The sequence below is a fragment of the Mus musculus genome, chromosome 18 (assembly GCF_000001635.26).
Source record: "Mus musculus strain C57BL/6J chromosome 18, GRCm38.p6 C57BL/6J".
NCBI lineage: Eukaryota > Metazoa > Chordata > Mammalia > Rodentia > Muridae > Mus > Mus musculus.
In genome coordinates, this window is record NC_000084.6 from 46,960,882 (window position 1) to 46,984,226 (window position 23,345).

Sequence of the window (23,345 nt, forward strand, 5' to 3'; positions counted from 1 at the left end):
GGCAGTTCTGGTGCATGCCTTTTTTTTTTTTTTTTTCGAGACAGGGTTTCTCTGTATAGCCCTGGCTGTCCTGGAACTCACTTTGTCGACCAGGCTGGCCTTGAACTCAGAAATCTGCCTGCCTCTGCCTCCCGAGTGCTGGGATTAAAGGCTTGTGCCACCACGCTCAGCTTTCTGGTGCACGCCTTTAATCTCAGCACTTGGGAGGCAGAGGCAGGAGGATCTCAGAGTTTGGTTCAGGACAGCCAGGGCTACACAGAGAAACCCTGCCTCGAACCCCCATTCTCCCCTGCCAAAAAAGAGCACATACTAGTCTTGCAAAGGACTTGTATTTGGTTTCCAGCACCCACCCAGTGGCTCTTAACTACCTATAACTCCAGTTCTAGGGATCTGATACTTTCTTCCAGCTTTCTTGGGTTCTTACATGCATATAATATAGTATATATAAACTTAAGCAGGCACATATGCATACATATATAAATAATAAATCTTAAAAATAATTCGGTCAGTATTTCTTCTCACACAGGATTCAATATCTGATTTTTCTTCTTGCTTTTATTTCAAGTGTTTGTGCGGCTGCTTGGTAATGAATTAATTCATTATTTGCCAACCAGTTTAACTTAGTGTTCTTTATTGGGTTGTAAAACTGCAATGACCGTGTTTATGGAGCACATACTGAGTATTCTGCGTGTTTCTAGGCGCAAACATTCAGTTATATCCAAGACCCTTCCCTTCCCTTTCTTTATTGGCCAGGAGACAGCTCCAGACCCATGGTCTTTTCCCCTGAATTGTCTCTCAGATCCAAATTCTTCACATTGTCTTGTTTCAGATCCTCTTGTTTCCTGGCTGTTGCTCACCATCCTTTTGGTTTTGACTTTTTTTTTTTTTTTAGCAATCACATCCTGAACTTTGACAATTTTTTAAAAGATTTATTTATTGATTAAGTACACTGTAGCTGTCTTCAGACACTCCAGAAGAGGGCGTCAGATCTTGTTACAGATGGTTGTGAGCCACCATGTGGTTGCTGGGATTTGAACTCCGGACCTTCGGAAGAGCAGTCGAGTGCTCTTACCCACTGAGCCATCTCACCAGCCCCCGACATTTTTTTTTACATTTATGTATTTTTATTTTTTTAAAAACAATGTGTCCGAGTGTTTTGTTGCATGTGTGTATGTGCACCACATGTTTTCTTGGTGACCCTGGAGGCCAGAAGAGTGCACTGAATCCCCTGGCACTGGAGTTAGAGACGGTTGTGGACCCGCCTTACGGGTTGCTGGGAACAGAACATCTTTTGCAAGAGCAGCAAGAACTCTTAACCACCAAGCCATCTTTCCAGCCCCTGCTTGATCGTTAGGAAATGATAGCATTGCAGTAATGTTTCTAAATGATTTTTCTCTTTTTAAAGTGTTGATCATATTTCCACAGCATGTAGAGACATCAGTGACTGTCCCTTACCACGTGGAGAAAACTTCAGAATCCTTAACACTGTGTGAGAGCCGTTAGACAATGACAGTGGTCTCCGGTCTCCCTCCTTCGCACTTGCAATGTCACTGGACGGTGCACGCTTACTGCGCTTTGCTAGGCCTTTTTCAACTCTGCGTTGTGCATGCGTTCTTGTCCTTGCTTCCGAATGCTTCCCTGAAGGGCTATCACCGAGTTGTAAGAATGTTGTGGCCCCATTCGCAAGCTCAGTGTAATTCTCTTCTCTGTGGCTCCAGAACGTTTGGTCCTCAGCTCACATTAGCACTGCCCTGCAAGCACTTAGTTCACAATCAGAAAACGACCAAATCCCTGACCTCCCTCACCAGCCTTTCTGTCTGTCGCCCTGAGACCCGTGCCTTCCTCATCTGTAGAGTTCCCTTCCCTGATACACTGCTCGGTATACACTTGGTATGCAATGCCCACTCTTGGAGTTAATTCTTTTCTTTTACGTGAAAAATGCAAAGCAGCATAGGACCTCCCAGTTCCTGCCTATGGTAAATTTGTGACATAGATGATGAGTCAGGAGGAGTAACGGTTCTAGGCACAGTCTGTGGCATGTCTCATCTTGCAGGTCAGCAGTCTGCATTGGGAAAAGCTGAGGGAAGTCGCAGGCTTCTGTTGCTGAGAACTTAGAAACATGTTTGTGGCTTCTGACCTTCAAAACCAGTGGTTCCAACTCACCTAATGAAGAACCCTGTGTTTGCCCCCACAGGAGAGATTTTAGGCCACCACATGAAACCCGTGGATGTAACTGCTGTGCGCCTCTCTGTAGAGCCAGCTGTCTGGGTTCTTGACCACGCACACGAGAAAGAGCAAGACAGACTAGTGGAGGTCAGGTGGGGAGTGTTGGTGCCACAGCAACAGAAGCCTGCGACTTCCCTCAGCTTTTCCCAATGCAGACTGCTGACCTGCAAGATGAGACATGCCACAGACTGTGCCTAGAACCGTTACTCCTCCTGACTCATCATCTATGTCACAAATTTCAAAAAGTGACTGCTAATTTTGAGATGAAATGAGGAATTAAGAAAACCATATGTAAACCAGGAATATAAAGTATAAGTGTCTAAGATGGTCTAAAACTAAAGCAAAAAGCTACCCATTCTTCAGCCCAGCGCCCCAGTGATCAGGCACGCCCCCACAAAAGGATTGTTTAATTTCTACAGTTGTCTGGAATGCACGTCATAATGTAGAGTATAAGCACACCACTTTCCTTTCACGGCGGCCTTCCCTTTTCCTACATGAGGAAGGGAGTCTTCTGAGTGTGTGTTCTGTGCTGACCGAGTGCTGTGTTTGTAGGCCGAGAGCAGTTTCAGTGAAGAAGAGGAAGAAAAACTTCAGGCTGCATTCTCTCTAGAGAAACAAGAACTTCACCTGGTTCTGGAGACAATATCATTTGTTTTGGAACAGGTATTTTTATTGCCTCAAATTTCCTGTTGACTGTATATTTTCATGACTTTAATACCTGTGGCTTTCTATATATCTATATAAGATAAAATGTATCAGAATATTTTAATCAAGAGTTTCAGTATCCTGAACCATTTTAGAATGCCTGGCTTCTTTCCATAGCACTTCATTCTGCAAAAGTAAATATGATATAGTAGTAGTTAAAGATGTCCCACTGAATTGGGCCTTCCTCTGGTTTTAACTCTTTGTTTCTTGGCATGATTGGAAAAGTGAACACTTTCCCTTTAAGAAGTTGAGCAGGTGATTGGGTGGCATGCACTTGATCAGGATGATTCAGAAAAGAAACAATGGCATTTTTTTTTTTAACTCTTGAGTTTCCTTCCTATACCATTTCTTCTCAGATTCATTCCACGATTTTCATGCCCATAAGTCCTGTCACTACAGCACATATTGCTTAGATTTCCTTCCCTTATTTGTGTGTTTTGGTCATTCCAGTAGGGCATGTTGGTAGTCTTTCATTATTTCACACACATCAGCTTGTTTCCATCACTAGGACCTGGAATGTATCGTGGGCCAGAATCTTATTTTATTTTATTTTTACGAAATGTTTTTTTTTTTTTTTTTTTTCAAGACAGGGTTTCTTTGTATAGCTCTGGCTGTCCTGGAACTCACTTTGTAGACCAGGCTGGCCTCGAACTCAGAAATCCACCTGCCTCTGCCTCCCGAATGCTGGGATTAAAGGAGTGCGCCACCACCGCCCGGCTTATTTATTTATTTTTTTACCACTTTTATAAGCTTAGCTTAACATAGCTGAGCTTAAAATAGTATTTTAGAAAATTCCTATCAGTTTATTAAATAGGATACTTGTAAAATGAAAGATTCAATAGTACTGTGGTTTCATGGGCCTTGTAGAGAACAGATACCATTAGGACAAGCTGTTAGGCAGCTGCTGCCACCTTATGGAGGCTATAGATGGAATTTGTTACCACGAGAGATTACCTGAAGGAACAGCTTTAGAAGGATTTATTTTGTCTTACAGTCTGATTCCAGGGAGGAGGGATGAGAAGATGAGGGAGCAGCTCCTGTCCGTGATGCAGGAGTTTAAGCCATTCCACTCATATTTCTGCAGATCAAGAACTGCAGAGCTTGCCCTGCAGTTGGAACTGGGCTCTAACGAATATGGCCTGCTCTCCAGGGACCCAGAAGGAGCCATTTCCTCTCCATAGCCTCTCCAAACAGCCACTAGCTAGGGACTAAGCCTTTAAGCACACTAGCCTAATGGGGAACACTTCATACTGAAGCCATAACATTCTACCCTTTGCCTCCACATTCTCTTTGTATCTCATAATGAAATAAGAATTTAGTCTAAATTCAGACATCTCCACAGCTTTAAGTTCTAACGCTTTTCAAAGGTCCAAAGACCAAACCCTTTCGGAAACTCAGAGCAGTTTTTTAGCTATGAACTCTTGTAAAACAAACAAACAAACAAGCAAACAAACAGTTCCCATTTTAAAAGGTGACATGCCATGGAGAGATCAGCACACATCAGGGAAAGTCAGGTTTTGCAGTTTTGTGCCTAGCATCTGGAGCTAACATGGCATGATGAGGTGGCCCTGTGGCACAATGGGTCTCTGTCTTGGCCTGGCCTCACTTGGCACCTGCAGCTTTTCTCAGTGGATGCCATGCATTTCTGGTAGTCAAATGCTGCTGTCTCTATTGCACCTTTGGGTTCATCTTTGCAACTACATGAACAGCCCAGTCAGGCACTCCATTTAGGGACTCTCACCACTACACACGGTCTGACCTCATTAGTTTTCTGGTACCTGCAAGTCTCCATAATGCTATAACTCCTGCATTCTGCTTAGCTACAGAACCAGCACTGTATGGATGCTGCTCTCAGTTTCTCCTGCAGGGTTGAGATGTAGCTGAGCACCCGTTTATCATAGCTGCAGCATCGTTTGTGTGGGAGAGCAGTAACCCAGGCAACCATTTTCCAGCTGTTAGCCCTGGAACTGTGTCTGTGTAGGCACTCTGTGTTTTCTGCCCTAGAGGCTTCAGGGGGTAGCATCTTGTTCCAAGTGCTTCATTCCTATTGTTCCAATGGGAAGTGTAAAGTGCCAGGTTTTCTTCCTTAGTCTCATTCCTCTCCTTAGCAATCAGTACCTCTGTGCCTGCATCCACTGTGCCTGCCCTGTCTTTAGTTCTGTGTTCCAGCTTTTTTCTTTTCATTTTTTAATCTCTTTACTTTTTACCTTCCAAAACCTGGTTAAAAGCAGTGAGCAGTAACCATGCTACAGACTGTACTGCCCTGACAGTTCCTCCACCAAACACATTATCCTTTATCTTTTATGTTTATGGGTCTGTCTGCATACTGCCTGCATCTGTCTGTGTACCTTGTGTGTGTCTGGTGCCCTCAGAGTCCAGAAAAGGGTATGGAACTAGAGTTACAGACAGTTGGGAGCTGCCACGTGGGTGGTGGGAACTGAATCTAGGTCCTCTGGAAGAGCAGCCAGTGCCTTCTCTTCAGCCCCCAGCCCATTATTTTTTAATTTGGCTTCACTCAAAATTTCAGGACACGTGAATAGTGTAGTCACACGGTTTGTCAGAATGTCACATGAATGACTTCTAATTCCATTTCTGATCGTCCTTATTCCTTTCTGAAACCTTTTGAGTGTCACTTTGCCTGCCAGCATTTCTATCAGAGTCAACATCTCGTTCTCCCTAGAGCTTTCTGGATCTCTTCTAGCCTGTGGTTATAGTCCTCTCATATGCTAATTACAAAGGCCTATAATCCCCAGGGTCAGGTTTATCACAGTAACAGCCACACTCCATATACCATTTTTCTCTGTTATTTGTTGTTATTGTGACCAATCACATGACCCACAGTAGGAAAGGTTTATTTTGGTTGATGAGATTTTAAGGGGCACAGTACATTTTGCAAAGCGTGGAGATGGGATTGACTTGTGACTGGGGCGATGGGAACATGCAGCTACTGGTTGTATTGCATCAACAGTTAGGAAGCAGAGAGCTCAGGCCTAATTAGGGGCAGGCTGTGACCCATAAAGTCCTGCTCTAGATAGGCCCTGTGTTAAAAGGTTCTACATCTTCCAAAGAGAGTGCGGCCAGCTGGGACTTAGTGCTCATGCTTATGAACCTGGGAAGGACACTTGACATTCAGACCTTAATGTGGAGCCTAACGATGACTGTGCTTCAGCTCGGTGAACCTTCCTTCAGTAGAGAAAACGACAGTTGGACAGAACAGCACAGGGGTTTGTGGGAAAGTCGTTCTCAACTTGGGTAGGGAACAACAGATACATTGTTAAAATTATTTAACTTTTTTATTATGTGTAACTTCAGTTGGTAGATAAAAGGTAGTTTTAAGGATTCCTTGGGGAAAGTTTGTTTGCTGAGACCATTGTAAACTTTAAAGTAATTAAATGAAATGAATGGAATAAAACTTTCCTAAGTAGTTTTGGTGTTATTTAAACCACAGGCAAAATGAAACATTTGGCCTGAGCAAGTGAGGCCCTACTGACTATGGACTTTAGCTGTTGGCTTCGTATATTAATAGAACCGTTGAAAATGCGTGCGAGAGTTCCGTGAAGTCTTTTTGATTTAAATAGTTTTAGTGCTGAGGCTGGAGATATAGATAGCTCAGCAGTTAAGAGCACTTACTGCTCTTGCAGAGAAGTGAGATTCAGCTTCCAGCATCTGCTTCGGGCTGCTTAAAAGCACTGTAATGTGCTAGCCTCAGGAATGCAATGCCTCTGGCCTTCATGGGCCCATAACTTACACTCATGCACTCTCACTCGCAAGTAAATAGACAGACAGACACACAGACACACAGACACAGACACAGACACACACATACACACACACACACACTACTTAGTTTGCTTTAAATATGCATGTATTGTTTGTAGTCAAGTCTTCATGTGACCTGAGAGTGTTTGTACTCCCTGTCTTTGGCAGGCAGTGTATCACAACGTGAAGCCAGCAGCACTGCAGCAGCAACTAGAGATGATTCATCTTAGGAAAGACAAAGCGGAAGCCTTTGCCAGTGCTTGGTCGGCTATGGGTCAGGAGACAGTTGAGAAGTTCCGCCAGAGAATCCTGGGCCCTCACAAGGTACAGGTCATGCTGTCCCAAACATCTTTCTCAAAAACATTATAGCACCCAGTCTTACCAATGATAATATTTTTGTTAAGAGGTAAAATAAGGTGAAAAGTCATGTTGAATATTCCCGTTCAGTCTTTTCTATATATTAATATTTGTTACCACAACATGATTTAATTTTGACTGTTTAAAATATGCCTCTGTAATTCAAGAGTAGGAATGAGGCAGTAGTACCCTTATGCCCTGTTTCAGTGATCTCTTTGTACTCCTGGGTGAGACTTACTGTTACACGTACTGCGTCCTATTCTTGCTTGGTTTTGTGGATGCATTCCTGTCTAGCAGAGCCCCTTGCACTGTGGGTGCTCACACCGGCAGAGCAGTAAAGTCAGCGTCACAAGGCGCTCTGCTGACCGGGCCTCACAGAGCAGCCATGGTCTCACAGAGCAGGCATGGTCTCACAGAGCAGGCATGGTCAGGCAGACAGTGCCTTTCCCAGCACAGTCTCTGTGTTACTTTGATCTTCTGATGTGCAAACAGTTTTGTGTTCCCGGGGTAAATCTTGTGCATCATCCTTTTAATATGCCGCTGGTTTGATTTGCTGATATCTGGCTAATGGTTTTACCCTCCTATTTATGGTACATCCGGGCTCTCGAGCTGGGAGCAGCTCCTTTGCCTCCAGGAGCATCTCCAAAGGAGCCGTGTTGCTCAGCGTTAGCAGGAATACGCTGGGTTCAGCAGTTACACACTGCAGTGCTTAGGATTGCCAGGGGCTTTTTTTTTTTTTTTTTAAATTAAAACTGTTGCATTAGGTTTGTGGTGCTAGTTTGTGTTTTCAGCTTACTTTCCCTCAGTACACAGTTTTGATATTGTTTTTATGTACTTGTGCATATGTATCCTGTGGTAAAGTGTCTGGATATTTTGCTTAACTGTACTCCATACTAGATTAGACAGATACAGCTTTCACTGTATTCCAGGCATATATCCTATAGAAGTGCGTTTTTTAATTTTTTCAGTTATTCTGTAGAGAGGGTTCTTGCTTGCCTTCCTTTAGCTTGGAATTGAATTCCAATTGAAGTTCTAGTTCTTGATGTGATGCCATCTGTGATTGGACAGTGTCTCTGCCGGTCTGTAGCTGCCTTCCTGTTTTCCACAATGGCCTGCTCCACACAGCTCACGCTTTAATTATGTTGGTGCTCTGTGTATCCTATGTTGGTGCTCCGTGTATCCTATGTTGGTGCTCCGTGTATCCTATGTTGGTGCTCCGTGTATCCTATGTTGGTGCTCCGTGTATCCTTCGGGCTGGTCTCGAGACCATGCTTAGTTTTGTGCCTAGGAGTTTATAGACAGATGAGTATTGAGATGGTTTCTCTTCTCTTCCTCGTCGGTGTTTTATACAGTGTTGACGTTTGCATGTAAGTCTGACATCCGTTTTGAACGGGGCTTTGGTTAAGGTGCATGGTGCAGGCTGAGGTCCATGGTTTTCTGTTCATCGTGCCAAGTGCCAGCATTGTCACTACAGTTGTTATGGACATTTATCCTTTTGTCTCCACTTTGTCCTTACCCTTTGTCAAAGTCCTTTCATGTATTGTCTAAGTGTTTTTGTGAATTCTGTGATCCTTTGGCCTTTTTGTCTATCCTAGCATTCCCCTGCCTTAATTGCTGGAGCTTTGTAATAAGAAGGCCAGGCGTGGCTCAAGCCTTTAATCACAAGGCTCAGGAGGCAGAGACATTTGGATCTCTGTGAATTTGAGGCTGGCCTGATCTACGTAGTGAGTTCCAGGATATCCAGGGCTACATAGAGAGTGATCTGCACACACCCACACAAACACCCAGCCACACCCACCCACACCCACACACCTTCCCACACACACCCAATGAGTGTGAGTGGATGTGGAGAAATTGCTTACAGTAAAGAGTGCTTGCTGCCGTTACAAAGGACCCAGGTTCTACTTTCAGTAGTCATGCCAGGTAGTTCACAGAAGCCTTTAAGCCCCCTGGAATGACATTCCTCTGCTTGCCTCTGTAGGCCCCTACACACACACACACACACACACACACACACACACACACACACACAATCAGAAATTAGTGTGAGCTTTATGGCTTTGTTCTCACTTTCATGTTTTTTCGGATGTTCTAGTTTCTTACACTTACATACACACTTGGGAAATTGACTTTTGTTATCTGCGAATAGTACTGCTGGCGTATTGATTAAGATTGTGTTTGATTTAATGACGAGTTGGTGCAGGAAGAAATTCTTAGCAGTATGGTATACATTTTTCCATTTATTAATCTTTTCTTTGATTTCTTTTGGCAGTGTTCTTTATTTTTATCACAGAGCCTGTGCATATTTTGTTATTCTTTAGCTAAGTATTTTATTCTGTTTTTAAAGCTGTTATAAATATGCTATTTTTAAAACATTGGTCCCGATTGTTTATTGTTAGATACTAGAAATAGTACAATTAATTCTTCAGAAATACTGTTTTTGTGATAATGGTGATTGAGCCCAAGGCCTCATGAGTGTGAGCAGGCTCTCCATGACATGACTTCTTTATGTATAATGACCTGTCCTGTGGTAAGTGTGGTAGTCACTAATTAGGGATAGGAGCTTTTTAAAAATAGATTTCTTTCAAATACATTTTTGCATAGATATTTTCAATATTGGTGAATAGAGACCTTTCCCTACAGTCTACACAGCTCCCCCACCATTTTGTTTTTATGTGATCCATATGCGTGTGTGTGTGTGTGTGTGTGTGTGTGTGTGTGTGAATGTCAGAGGGTCATGTTGGGTGTTTCCCTCAATCTCTCCCCACCTCCACTCCCGACACACACCTTTTGTTTTGGGAGGAGTCTCTCTGTAGGACCTGGAACTCACTGATTCAAGTAGACTGGGATGGCCAGTGAGCCCCTGTGCCCACCTGTCTCTGTCTTGCTGCTGTGGAAGTTACAGATGTACCCAGTGTCTCCATGGATGCTGGGCATCTGAACTGGGTCTTCATGCTAGCTTAGCAATCCCTTTACTGACTCAGCCATCTCCCCAGCCCTCCTTTGCCTTATTTTCTTGTCTTCTTGATTGACGTGTTCCCAGTTTGGGGAGAAAACACTGTCTCACACTAAATATTACCCCCCAGTGTCTAGCAAATGTTCCCTGTGGTTTCCAGCTGAGTTCTCCTCCTTGTCTGGCCGTCCTTCTGTCCTCTCCTCCTTGTCTGGCCGTTCTTCTGTCCTCTGAGTTTTTCCTGGCTCTTCATCCTTTCCGTTTCTTTGTTTTCTTCCCTCCTGTGCATATTTTAGTCTTCCATTTTGTTTCCCTGAACTTTATTCTTTTAAACATCTCTATTTGGAAAATCTTCTCCATATTATTATAGTTTTGCTTGTGATTTTCTTCTGAGTTGCAGTGTCTGCTTCTGGAACATCCAGCCAGGCGGGTCTGTGCGGCTCGCCTGTGTGAGGCTCTAGCTGGGAGGTAGTTCTCAGTGTTGCTGAGCAGCTACCTTCAGAAGGAGTCTTCTTCTCTCCTCCTAGGAAGTGATAAGTTTAGATGCTGCTTAAGAATCAAAATAGCCAGTTGCAGTCAGGAAATATGCAAAATGGAAAAAAGAAACTTGAGGGTTGGGTATTATGACCTGTGTTATCCTACCAGCTTGGGAGTCTGAGGGAGGAGGGTCACAAGTTGAGGACATCCAGGACATGGAAGTAACATAATAAAACCGCCTCTGAGAGAATAAGGTTGGGAAGCCTGGAAGAAACTGGAAAGAGTTGATTGTGTCTTGCCAACGTGTATGTGTATGTGTGTGTGTATATATATATATATATATGTACCATGTGTAGGACTGGTGTCAGCAGAGGTCAGAAGAGGGCGTTGGGGAACCTGGAACATGAGTTACAGTTGTTTTTGAGTCTTCATATGGGTCTGAAGTGCTGAACCACTGATCCTTCTCTTCAGTTCCCAAGTTATCTTTTTAATGATTGAATAATATTCCACTGTGATTCTATAGTCTTACTCATTCATCCACTAGAAGACACTTAGGTTGTTAGTGTGTCTTGGCATTGTGAACAGTGCTGCAGAGGACATGGGCATGCGGGTGTCTTCAAGATGCTAGCTTCATTTCTTTTGGATATTTACTTAGCTGGGATCCCTGGCACATATGGTAGTTCTATTTTCAAGTCGCTTTTGCCTTTACTAAATTTGTCTTTGACAGTTCCGTATGTGTGCATACTGCATAGTGACCGCTCTTTGTCACATCTTCCCTTGTTTGCCTATTCTCCTCAGATTCTCCTGCCTTCCCACAGAGCTGTCCTTACACACATATGTCTACATTACCTATACATTTTGCTTTGTGAGCCGCTGAGTTTCACCAGAGCTGTCTGTGTGGCTGTGGGTTTGGATCTTTCTTCTGGAGGTTGGTGCGTTCAGTAGTGGCTACCGGGCTGATAACAGTGACTCCAGCTCCCAGAATCCATCAGTGGCAGTTTTCACTGTTGAGGCACACCCCTGCTGTTTTCAGTAATGGATGAACCAATGTACATTTGTAGTGTCAGCGTGAGGGGTCCCTTCTGTCTGTTCTCTTGCCAGCTATTGTCTTTTCTTTTTAACTTTAAATCTTCATTTATTTTATGTGTTATGGGTGTTTTCCCTGGATGTATGCTTGTGTACTAATTGTGTGCCTGGTACCTACAGGAGTCCAGAAGAGGGTGTCAGATCCCCTTTGACTGGAGTTACAGATGGTTGTGGGTGGTGGCAATCCAGCTGGGGTCCTGTGGGAGAACAGCTAGTCTTTCTAACCACTGAGCTGTCTCTCTTGCCCCTCTTGTCTTCTTGATAACAGCTGTGGTGGTTTGAATAGGTTTGGCCCTCATAGTCTCATGTGTTTGAATGCTTGGCCCATAGGGAATGGTACTATTAGGAAGTATGGCCTTGTTAGAGTAGGAAGTGTGTCACTGTGGGGGTGGGCTTTGAGGTCTCCTATGCTTAAGCTCCACCCAGTATAGAATTCTAGTCTCTTGGCTGCCTGCGGAAGAGAGTTTCCGTTTCCTCTTGGCTGTCTTCCTATCAAGATGTAGAATTCTTGGTTTATCCAGCACCAAGTCTGCCTGTAGGCTGCCACGCTTCCTACCATGATAGTAATGGACTGAACATCTGGAACTGTCAGCCAGCCCCAATTAAATGCTGTCCTTTATAAGAGTTGCCTTGGTCATAGTGTCTCTTCATAGCAATGAAGCCCTCACTAAGACAACAGCTTTCTAACATTTTGAGGTGACATTCCTCCCCGGTTTAGTTTCACATATTCTTGTTACGTGATGCTGAACACTTTTGCCATGCCTGTTGGTAGGTTCTGTTTTTTTTTTTGTTTTGTTTTGTTTTGTTTTGTTTTTTTAATTCTCCATTTTTATTTTTAAACTTTGTGTTCATGTGTGTGTATACACATGAGTGTGTGTGTGTGTGTGTGTGTGTGTGTGTGTGTGTGTCTGGGCCTGTGCACTTGAGTGTCGAAGCCAGGGGGGTCCAGAAGAGGGTGTCAGGTGTCCTGGAGCTGGAGTGATGGGTGCTTTGAGCAGTTTGATGTGGATATTGGAAACCCAACTCAGGTCCTCTGGAAAAGCAGCGAGTGCTCTCAGCTGCTGAGTCTTGTCTCCAGCCCAGCTCCACCCATTTTAAAAACTGGATTGTTTTTTGTAGATCCTTGTTTGGATTCTTTCATTTTTTTTTGAATACTTATTAGATAATATGATGTTTTTCTGTTTTGCACCTTGCTGTTCAAGGACTTTGAGATTAGCACAGTCACAGTTACTTTTTGATCTGTGACCTTCGCTTTTGGTTTTATATCCTAAACTCTACGCCAGAGCATTGCAGAAGAGCTCTTCCCAGGTAACATTCATGATACCTGGTATTTAAGTATCTAAATGACTTAGAATGAATTTTTGCATATGCTGTAAGAGCCCAGTTTGTGTTCTTATGCATAGCCAGCTTCCAGCAGCATTTGATAAGAAGCCTGCATCTTCCCATTGTGTGAGTTTGGTGTCCCTCTCAGAGGTAAATTGAGAAGTAGTTGAAAGGTATAGTGGGAAAACAGCTCTTTATGTCTTTATTATTTGGGTCTGGGAGGTTGGCTAGAGTACTGAGAAACCGTCATAATCGCCTTTTCCAGCGCTTTACTGCGGGGAGTTTTCAGTTCTGTCTCTTCACTTTTCAAAGCACTGTCTTAGTCTCCTGAAGACGGGCATTATGCTGCACATCCGGCTTTGCATCCTTATCAGAGCTGTCTGTCAGCAGGGCTTTTGGACATTGTCCCAATGCTATGTGATCATGATACTTCAGTATAAACCACAGAAAATGAGCATTATTCTTAATTGTATTCATTACATTTTTATTTAGAATTCCTTAATATTTTCGAACCATATTAAAAGTAAAAACTGTTGTGTCAAATGTTTTTGCCAGTAATAACTTTGTTTCTGAAACTTTTCTTTTTGAGGCATTGTTCTTAAATTGTGTTTTTGTATGTTTTTTCTAAAATACCTTTAAAAACTAAGGCAATGGAAAATGTCTGGAAAGCCAATCATAACCCTTCCTAAAGTGGCTTGTGCATTGATTTCTCTTTTTAAGAGGATTTATGTATTGAGAGTTTTTAAGTTTAACCCGTTTGTTTTGAAAGTCCACAGTGTGCTCAATGTGATTTTCTTTTTGTAAAGCACAGCTTCCTCTTATTCTTGTCTCCATTTACATACAGGTTTATTCAAAATATATAGCCATTGTGTTGCGTGATGAAATTTTATAGTCTTTGTATATGTTTTACCTGCATTTAAAAATATATGGTCAAGGTTTTCTAAGACAGTAATATTTCTAAACACTAAAATAACTCCCTTTAAGCCATTACAAGATTTATTGTATTAACTATAACAGCCAATTGTTTATTTCATTGTCGAGTACCTGTTTTTGTTTAGGGTATTTTTGTTTATTTGTTGAGAATTATATACATATATAAAGTGCATTTTGATCTTAGCAACCCTCTTTTCTCTCTCTTAGTCCAACATGACTTCCTTCCAACTTCATGTTTTTCAATTAAAGAAAAAGAACCCCACTGAGTCCAGCTAACTATGGGGCCATGCATATAGGGAACCTACTTACTGGCCGCATCCCTACACCAGCCAACAGCTACAAATAGCTCGTCAGCTAGGGATAGGGCCTTGTGACCCCCTTCCTCACCCAGGCTGCAGCTTGCTGGCTTGCTCTTCTGTAGGCCTTGTGCAGTTGACCACAGCTGATTGGTATTGATGAGCACAGTAGTCACATCATGTCCAAAAGACAGTATTTCACAGCACTCCTTGCTGTCCCCTGGTTCTTAGCTCACCTCTGTGATGTTCCCTGAGCCTTGGGATGGAGGAATTGATATAAATGTTCCATTTATGGGTGAGCACGCAGTCTCTTACTTTAAGCATTTTGCTGCTATACTGACCTCTGCCCACTGCTTCTCTGGCCAAGGTTAAGAGCATCACAACTGGTTACAAACATAATTTTTTTTTTTCTTTTTTGAGACAGGGTTTCTCTGTGTAGCCCTGGCTGTCCTAGAACTTACTCTGTAGACCAGGCTGGTCTTGAACTCAGAAATCTACCTGCCTCTGCCTCCCGAGTGCTGGGATTAAAGGCTGTCTGTAAGGAGTTTAATGTAGCATGAACTACTTCTCAGCCTTTACTAGCTCAGAATCCCAACAGTGATGTGGTTGTCTTACCCTGTTCCTTTTCTCTCAGAAATCCTTGAGTGGCCTTCTGTGTTTCTTATGATAGAATCCATTTCTTACAGTTGCCTGTGTGACCTGTAGCCTCACTCAGCCTTCACTGCTGGGTACCCCTCACCTGGCCCTCTCTGACTTCCTCTGATCTCTGCCTCGGGGTCTCTTCTGTGGACTGGGCATCCATATGGCTGCCTTCTTTACCATCGTCAGATCTATGTTTAAAGGTGGCATTTATCGTAAACCCTCATAACTGGAAGACCCTTCTATCGATGCTTAGCTTATTTGTACCATACTACTTTATATTTTCCCTGTTTGCTCCCATCCTACAAACTCCACAAGGACAGAACAGTTTGTCTGCTTTGCTCTTTGTTGTAGCTTAACTGTTGTAGTGGTCTCTGGAAGATAGCAGATCCTTAAGGAATGGTTAAGTCACCAATTGTGCTATTTTAAAATTCAGTCTGTCTGCTTTTCTTTTTTTCTTTTTTCTTTTCTTTTCTTTTTTTTTTTGCTTTTCTTATAGAGAGTAATATTTCTACTTATTGGTGAGAAAAGAACACTTCAGTGAAGAGGTGTGAATTGTATTTTTTGTTTCCTAGTGTTTTTTTCACTTTAATTTTTCTTGTATTTTATAAACTCTGAGTATGTGTGTATTTTGTGTGTGTGCATTGTGTGTATGTGTGTGTGTGTTTCATTTATGTTACGACTCTTGAATCTTGTTAGAATACTAAATTCTGGATATTTTCTCTTTAAAAGTGAGAGTATAGGAAGAGTTCCTTTAGCTTGAGAGAGATGGAAATTTTTCTAGGGAACAAAAAGGTGATGGATTTTGCTGTTGATACAGCAGTCAATTTAAAGGGTTTTAATTTAAGAGACCTTTAATCAACTTTATTTGGAGATGTATTCTCTTCTAAGTAATTTGCTGGGAGCAGAACCATTAACAAATTGAATAAAGATTTTGCTAATGCCAGAGAACTGTGCTGTTAGCAAGCTTACCCCGGTGATGTCATCGTGCGCCAAGATGTGCGCTTGCTAAATACAGCTGTTGTTTTTTCAGCATTGCCAATTTGAGATCATTAGCTGAATGACTTTTCACTGTCCTCAAACTTGGACTATTTATATATTTTTGACACAGAGCAGTAGCAATGTGAAAGTCATTGATGTCTCTTACCAATGTCTCAAACTTGAATTTGGAGAGACGTCTCATTATAGGATAAATCTGTAGGTCAAGAAGCACACATTTCTTTGTTACCTTGAAAGTGAGGCTGTGCTGACTCCTGTGTCTAAGCCTGAAAATATAGTTAGGGCATCTCCCCAAGTTGTGATGTTTATTATATGCATTTCTACCTCTTAAGACTTGGTTTGGTAACATGAGAAGCAGAGGGCTGAAAGTAGATCACTGGTTCAGTTGCTTTCCTTTGGACTTTTGCAGAAGGCAGCATGTTCTGCTGACCTCTGGACACTCACTGCTCAGTGGGTTGTCTTTCCAGAGGTCTGCACTGTATGGTCTGTGGAGGGAGACAGTCACTTAGGAAGGTCTCCTGAGTTCAAGGATGGCATGGGCTGTATTAGTGAGTCCTGGACAAATCTGGGCAACATATAGCAAGACTTTTTAAACAAACAAACAAACAAACAAACAAACAAGAAATCGAGGCTTTTAAGAATGATGGAAGTTCAGAAACATACCCAGCTTTCACTTTCAAGTGAATTTGCACTTTTAACTTGTGCATTTTCCACAAGTGTTGTCCTGGTGTAAAGTGCCAGGTTCCTCTTCCCTCGCACGAGTCTCTGTAACTGCTACAAATCCTTTCTTGTCTGCTTGGATTGAAGTCACACACCTCTCCTCACCAAGCTTCTTACTCTGGTCTCACTACAGACCTGGCTGAGAGCAGCGAGTGCTGACTGTGCCCCAGCCTGAGGGTTACCCTGTCTTCAAATCTCCTCCACCAAACTGAGTAGTTCATTGCTTTTAAACCCAGCCTCACTCAAGTGCTCAGGGAAGGTTGCAGCTAGATTCTCTGTTAGAACATCACACAAATGCCAGTCCCTGATGGAGCCCTTGCTCTCCCTGGACTCTCAGAAACCAGGCCTCCCTCCACTGTACACATTCTTGTCTTCTAAGCTCCCACCAGAATGCTCCTTTGAGACTTTTTTAGTCCAAAATTCTCTTGTTTCTGCTGCTCCACTGCAGAGTCCCCTGCCTATTCTGCCTCTCCACCTCCCATCTTATGGGTCTTACCTCCCGTGTAGCAGTGCTGGGGTTAAAGGTTGTGCCACATCTCAGGCTTTTTATGTGGCTTCTGAAGATGGAGCTCAGGTCTTAAGGCTTGTATGTTCTCACTGTTTTCCGGGCTACGTGCTTTAAAATTGCGCTTTTGTCCACCATTTCTAACCTTCTTTTATTTTATTCTTACCACACAGTATTGCTTACTTATTAATCATTAATGTATCTTTTACCTGCTTGAATGTTAACTTCAGGAAATTAGGTATTTTCGTTTTTTCTTTACAATGTTAAACTGCAAGCCTACACTAGTACCTAGGGCACAATATGTCATTATTGAATGCTAGCTGAGTAAGTTTTAGAATAGTCACACCACTGGGATAATGCCAGAGTTAGAGCATCCAGGAGCGGTGAGTGGTTCTGACCAGCTTGTCATCGGATATGCACATCGACACATCTGTAGCATCTATAAAAGAAGTCACTGGATTGTTAGGCATGTTCAGGGCATTTGTGAGAGGCCTGTGGTTTTAAACTGACTCTACAATGGCTCACATTTCATTGTCTCTGGGGTGAATGTTAGTGTTATAATGCTTGCTTGTTCTCTCTGTCTCTTTGTCTGTCTCTGTCTGTCTGTCTGTCATTCCCCCTCTCCATTTACTTGGTAGATAGCTGCCACATTCATCACCTAATGTCTTTTTCACTGTGTTGAAGAGACTTGGCGATGTCACTGTGTGAGGTTATTTGCACAGATGGCTCCTGACTTATTTACTGACATTTGATTTCCATATGCTTGCCCTCAGCACTGCTACAATTCTTACAGTGTGCGGGATGCAGCATTCCGTTACCAGCTGACTAGCTGGTGTTTTGAAATGGGACCGCCTGTGCTTCCTGGAGTTGGGATGTTAAGTGTGGAGAGCATCGCTCACTGGCTTTGCACAGCAGCTACGGCTAAGGCATTGTTTCTACAGCTGTTTAAAAAGTGGACAGAAGACTGAGGTGAAAGTGCCATTTCATAGACATTCGCATGAGCATTAAATTAATACTCTTTACTCAGGACCAGGTTTTTTTTTTTTTTTTTTTTTTTGCTTGTTGCTTAAAATTCATACTCATATAGATAATTTTTATAGTTAGCTTCTGCTGTCAATTTTACATGAGCTAAGTGTCATCTTGGAGGAGGAACTTCAGCCAAAGAATTGCCTCCATCAGCTCGGCCTATGACAGGAATGTGGGAGCATTGTCTTAGCTGCTCACTGATATAGGAGGGCGAGCGGATAATGCTGTCCTTGGGCAGGTGAGCCTGAGCTGTAAGGAAGGCAGCGACCAGGGCGGATGGAGCACGTCAGTAAGCAGTGCTCGTCCATGCTCTCTGCTCAAGTGCCTGCCATTTCTTACCTTGACTTCCCTCCAGGAGAGGCTGTAACCTCCATACGTTGCTTTCGGTCATGGTATTGATCACAGCAGCAGCAGCCTAACTAGAACAAAGTATTTAAGAAAAATCACATATAATATGCTGGTCAGTACAGATTGTCTAACGCCAGCTGTTGGTTTGGTTTGGTTTGCTTCTGAGGGCAATGAGAATGACACTTACCTTCGTTCTTTCTGTTTTTAGTTGTACACACACTTGTCATTAGGAACCTATCATATACAAAGCAGGGAATGACATGCATTAAATTACTTGATAATGTAGCAGTCATTACTTATATCATTCTGACAACAGAATGTAAAATCAACTCTGGCTTTAAATAAGAGACAACTTGATAGAACATATTTGAAAATAAACAGCTATGTGATTTTATAAAAACAAAAGTAGCAGATGTATTAAGAAGAGAAATGAGTGATATAGTAGAAATGAGAGCCTGTACTGACACACTGAAAGAGTAAGGCAGGGTTTGGTTTTGTCTGTGATGTGGGCCTCAGAGGATGGGGTCACAGTGGCCATAAGAGAAGTCATGTAAAGCCAGCTCCAGAACTGTGTCATGGAACTCAATCTGTAAGAAGGGGCACAATTCCCACCTAAACTGCTTTTGAAGAGAGAGATTAGAGGTTTATTACACTTTTGGACAAATGGGAAAGACCTGCCCTGAAATCAGCTAGGCAGACATGGAAGCAAATTAAATGTCTGTAAGTTCTTAGGCTTAAAAAGACCCTTAAGAGAATTATTGTAAAAGTAATTGACTGGGCTGGAGAGATGGCTCAGCAGTTAAGAACACTGGCTGTTCTTCCAGAGGACCTGGGTTCAATTCTCAGCACCTGCATGGCAGCCCACAACTGTCTGTAACTCCAGTTCCAGAGGCTCTGACATCCTCACATAGACACACATGCAGGCAGAACGCCAATGCACATGAAATAAAGATTTAAAATAATAATAATAATAATAGGAATTGGCAGTGATTGTGACCTGAAAGGGAGGGCTGGAGGGCAGTATTTATTGTTAATTCCTGTTTGATTTTATATGCATTGCCAATGCTTTTACAAATAAATAGCTTGTGCCCACAAAGCTCAGTTTAGTGGTTGAATCAGATTACCTCATTTTTCACCCAAAGTGAAGAAACTGATAGTTAGCGTTAGGTGAGCTGTCCAGCAGCAGGGAAGAAGGAAGAATGAGCTAGGGTCCAGACCTGACTGACTGACCAGGGAAATGCGGTGCCTGAGGAGGTTGTCCCGCACTCCAGCACTGGGGGCCTTCGTTTCTGAAGATGTCACCTGAAAAGTCAGCTGATGTGATTTGCTGCATTTTATAATATATAAAAACCTAGATACAGGAAAATCCTAATTTCTGCCTTTTACATTATCTTTTCCCTCATTGAACAGAGTATTAGGAGATCCATCAGCCTCACTGTCAGCATGAAGGCTGTGCTCTCTTTCAGAATTACGTCACTGTCCCCTCCAATGTGTGACTACTATGCCTTTTTAGTAAGCGACCTTAAGGTACAATTTTTTACCTGACGTTTGAATTGTCTGATGTTAATATAGCCCATGCAGCCTTCTTTTATATGCTAGTTGTGTGGCATGACTTTCTCTCATCCAAAACATTTTAATACTTCTATTTTTAGAGACATCCTAGTTAAAATTTAGTTGCTTGTCTATTTACTTGTGTGTTTAGCTTCTGACTTATTTGTATGTGCTCAAGTGTGTGTGTGTGTGTGTGTGTGTGTGTGTGTGAGAGAGAGAGAGAGAGAGAGAGAGAGAGAGAGAGAGATCACTCTTTACTGTATGTTTTGAGAGACAGTCTTTCACTGAGCCCATAGCCCGATTGGCTAGACTGGCTGGCCGGTGAGCTCCCGGGATCTGCCCGCCTCTTTCTCTGCCCTGCATTTTACAGGTGCTGGGACCTGATTGCCATGCTTGTATGGCAGGTGCTTTACTGACTGAGCCATCTCTCCAGCCATAGTTATTATTATTTTTTTTAGCTTTATAGAGTTAATATTATAGTCATTTTTTTTTCGAGACAGGGTTTCTCTGTGTAGCCCTGGCTGTCCTGGAACTCACTTTGTAGACCAGGCTGGCCTCAAACTCAGAAATCCGCCTGCCTCTGCCTCTCAAGTGCTGGAATTAAAGGTGTGCGCCACCACGCCCGGCTATTATAGTCGTTTTTGTTAACTTGGAACATGTTCAGAATTGTGTTTTACAGAGTAATTATAAGTTAAAACTTGACATGGACATAGGAGACAAAAGAAAGTCATTTATCAACTAACTAGTAATATTTTCAAGTAAAAAACAATATTTGTTAGATGCTTAGGGGGTATTGTATTTATTTCTGGAATGCATTAAAAAATATTTAAACTATCAGTGGTTTATTCTCCATCTTTTAAATTTATTTTGCTGACATTTAAATCTAGACCCTGATAGGATAGTGTTTTGTCAGCTTGACACAAACTAGAGTCATCTGGGAGGAGGGAGCCTCAGTTGAGAAAATGTCTTGATCAGATTGCATGTAGGCAAATCTTTGGGCTGTTTTCTTTTTCTTTTTAATTAAACTATTTATTTATTTATTTATTTATTTATTTATTTATTAAGTACATTGTAGCTGTCTTCAGACACTCCAGAAGAGGGCATCAGATTTCATTATGGATGGTTCTGAGCCACCATGTGGTTGCTGGGATTTGAACTCAGGACCTTTGGAAGAGCAGTCAGTGCTCTTAACTGCTGAGCCATCTCACCAGCCCTGGGCTGTTTTCTTGATTAATGATTATATGGTATCAATCCTGGGCTGGTGTTCCTAGATTAAATGAGACTATAGATAGGGTGAACAGGCCATGAGAAGCAAACCAATGCCATCACTCCTCCATGGCCTCTGCTTAGCTCCTGCCTTCAGGTTCCTGCCCTGACTACCCTAGATGATAGACCATGAACTATACGCTAAATAAGCTCCCCCCCCGCCCCCAGGAAGTTGCCTGTGGTCATAGTGTCTTCACCACAACACAGGAAGCAAACTAAGACCCTAAGTTTTAAATTTGAATATAAATAATACAACAAGATTCCTGAGCATTTTAATGTACAAATGTAGAGTATACACAGGACAGAGTTTTATTTTGAACAGATACTATAGCTTAGCTAACTTAAGGCAGAGCTCTACACTAAATTTTGTTGTGTTGCATGTAATTAAAATATTGATGATAGCTATATTTGCTTCGTGTTATGGGTCTCAGAGGACTAATTAGTGAACCATGAGACTTTCACCTTAGCAGAGAGAATGGCTCTTGTTCATATCATATTTGTATCACCAATGCTCTTTTTAGATTCAGCAAATAACATGTTCCAACCATTGTAAAAGGTTCCATCTTTTAGTTTCTCTTTTAAGACATTCGTGTGTTTGATATATACATGTAATTTATTTTGTGGGATAGTCCTTAATTTGTAGTTTTCTATTGTTTTTTTCATAATCTAATTTTGGCTGTGAATTTTTTTATTAGTTTAGTATAAAAGGATCTTGTAGCCATCTTGTACATAAACCATTGACAAGCGTTCCTAGGTTTGGGTCAGAAAAGAAATCTGGCTGTGGGAGCTAGAGTGTGTTCCAGTGTGTCCCCAGAGTTCTCTTCTGTCTATGCTTCTTTGCTTGCAAATGTCCATTGCAAGGACTCCTTGGTCTGGTATGAGGCCTCTGACTTCTGCTACTCTATCAATACTGGAATTTCACTGGAACTCCTTTTTGGATATTCTGTGGATACCCCGTGTCAGAGAGATCCTGTAGTCTTGGATCTATAGGGCCAGCTCCTTTGTGCACTCCTGCAGTTCATCGATGGGGTAGATGTTAGGATGGGTCAATTTAAAGCCCTGGATCTGGGCCCGAGAGGTATCTTTCTTTTTTTTTTTTTATTTAAAGATTTATTTATTATTTATTATATCTTAAGTACACTGTAGCTGACTTCAGACACACCAGAAGAGGGCATCAGATCTCATTACAGGTGGTTGTGAGCCACCATGTGGTTGCTGGGATTTGAACTCAGGACCTTCGGAAGAGCAGTCAGTGCTCTTAACCGCTGAGCCATCTCTCCAGCCCGAGAGGTATCTTTCAAGTCCTTATGCCCCCTGGGGGCTGACTCACCTGCACCAGAGCCAGCTCTACCCTGCTGCCCAGGTGAGGTGCAGGGCTCGCTCAGTTGGTGATGGACATGGCTGGTTCTCTGGCTTAGACCCCAGGGCCAGCTTTCCAGTCTGCTAGAGATGGTAAAATGAGGGAGTGGAGTAGGGAGCATTTCCCTCATCAGCACCATCACCCAGCAGACAAGAGGCAGGTCTAGCTCTCAGGGCTGGCTCACCTGCCACCACCACCTCTAGGGTCAGCTCTACTGCACTGCCCGGGTAAGGTGCTGGGCCCTCTCTCCTGAGTGCTGCACCAGTTGGTTGGCTGGGCCAGCTCTCCTGATCTCCTGACTCTAGGACCAGCTCTCTGCCTGCTGTGGGTTTTAAGAACCAGGAGTGGGGGAAAGGCATCTCTCCCTTGCCTACACTGCTATACCATAGACGAGGCAGGGCTGGCTCACCTGCAATTCTCACACCCTGGGTCAGCTCTACCATGCTCTCATGACCATCAGGGCCAACTCTCCCACTTGCCACCTGTGGCAAGGGCAAAAGGAAGGAGAGGGAGGGGATCTTTCCCTTGCCAACAGAGGCAGGGCCAGCTCTCCTACAATGTTCACCTCCAGGGCCAGCTCTACTGTGTTGCCTAGGTGAGGTTCAGAGCCTGTTCTCCTGTTCTGATGACCTCAGGGGTGGGGGTGGGGTCCTGGGAGAATCTGTCTCTTGCCCATGTCACCATATGTCAGACAGGTGGTGAGGCCAGCTCTCCCACACTCATGCCCTAACTGCTTGCCTGTGCCTGCATCACCAGGGTCAGCTCTACTGTGTTGCTTAGGCAAGTTGCAGGGCCCACTTGCAGCCGGTAAAGGGC

At 43.0% G+C, this 23,345-nt stretch overlaps 1 protein-coding gene across 7 annotated transcripts in view; it reads left to right on the top strand.

The window, feature by feature from the left end:
- Commd10 (COMM domain containing 10) overlaps positions 1–23,345 on the top strand; it is a 129,177-nt gene that overhangs the window by 2,063 nt on the left and 103,769 nt on the right. For 3 of the 7 annotated variants that reach the window (XM_006526224.4, XM_006526226.4, NM_178377.4), the window contains exons 3-4: positions 2,779–2,889; positions 6,859–7,014. The exons of 2 other annotated variants lie outside the window; for them this stretch is intronic. In XM_006526224.4, coding sequence (XP_006526287.1) covers positions 2,779–2,889; positions 6,859–7,014 — 267 coding nt within the window. The remainder of the gene's footprint in view (positions 1–2,778; positions 2,890–6,858; positions 7,015–23,345) is intronic. 2 more of the 7 variants (XM_006526225.4, XM_006526228.4) reach the window with 1 other exon arrangement.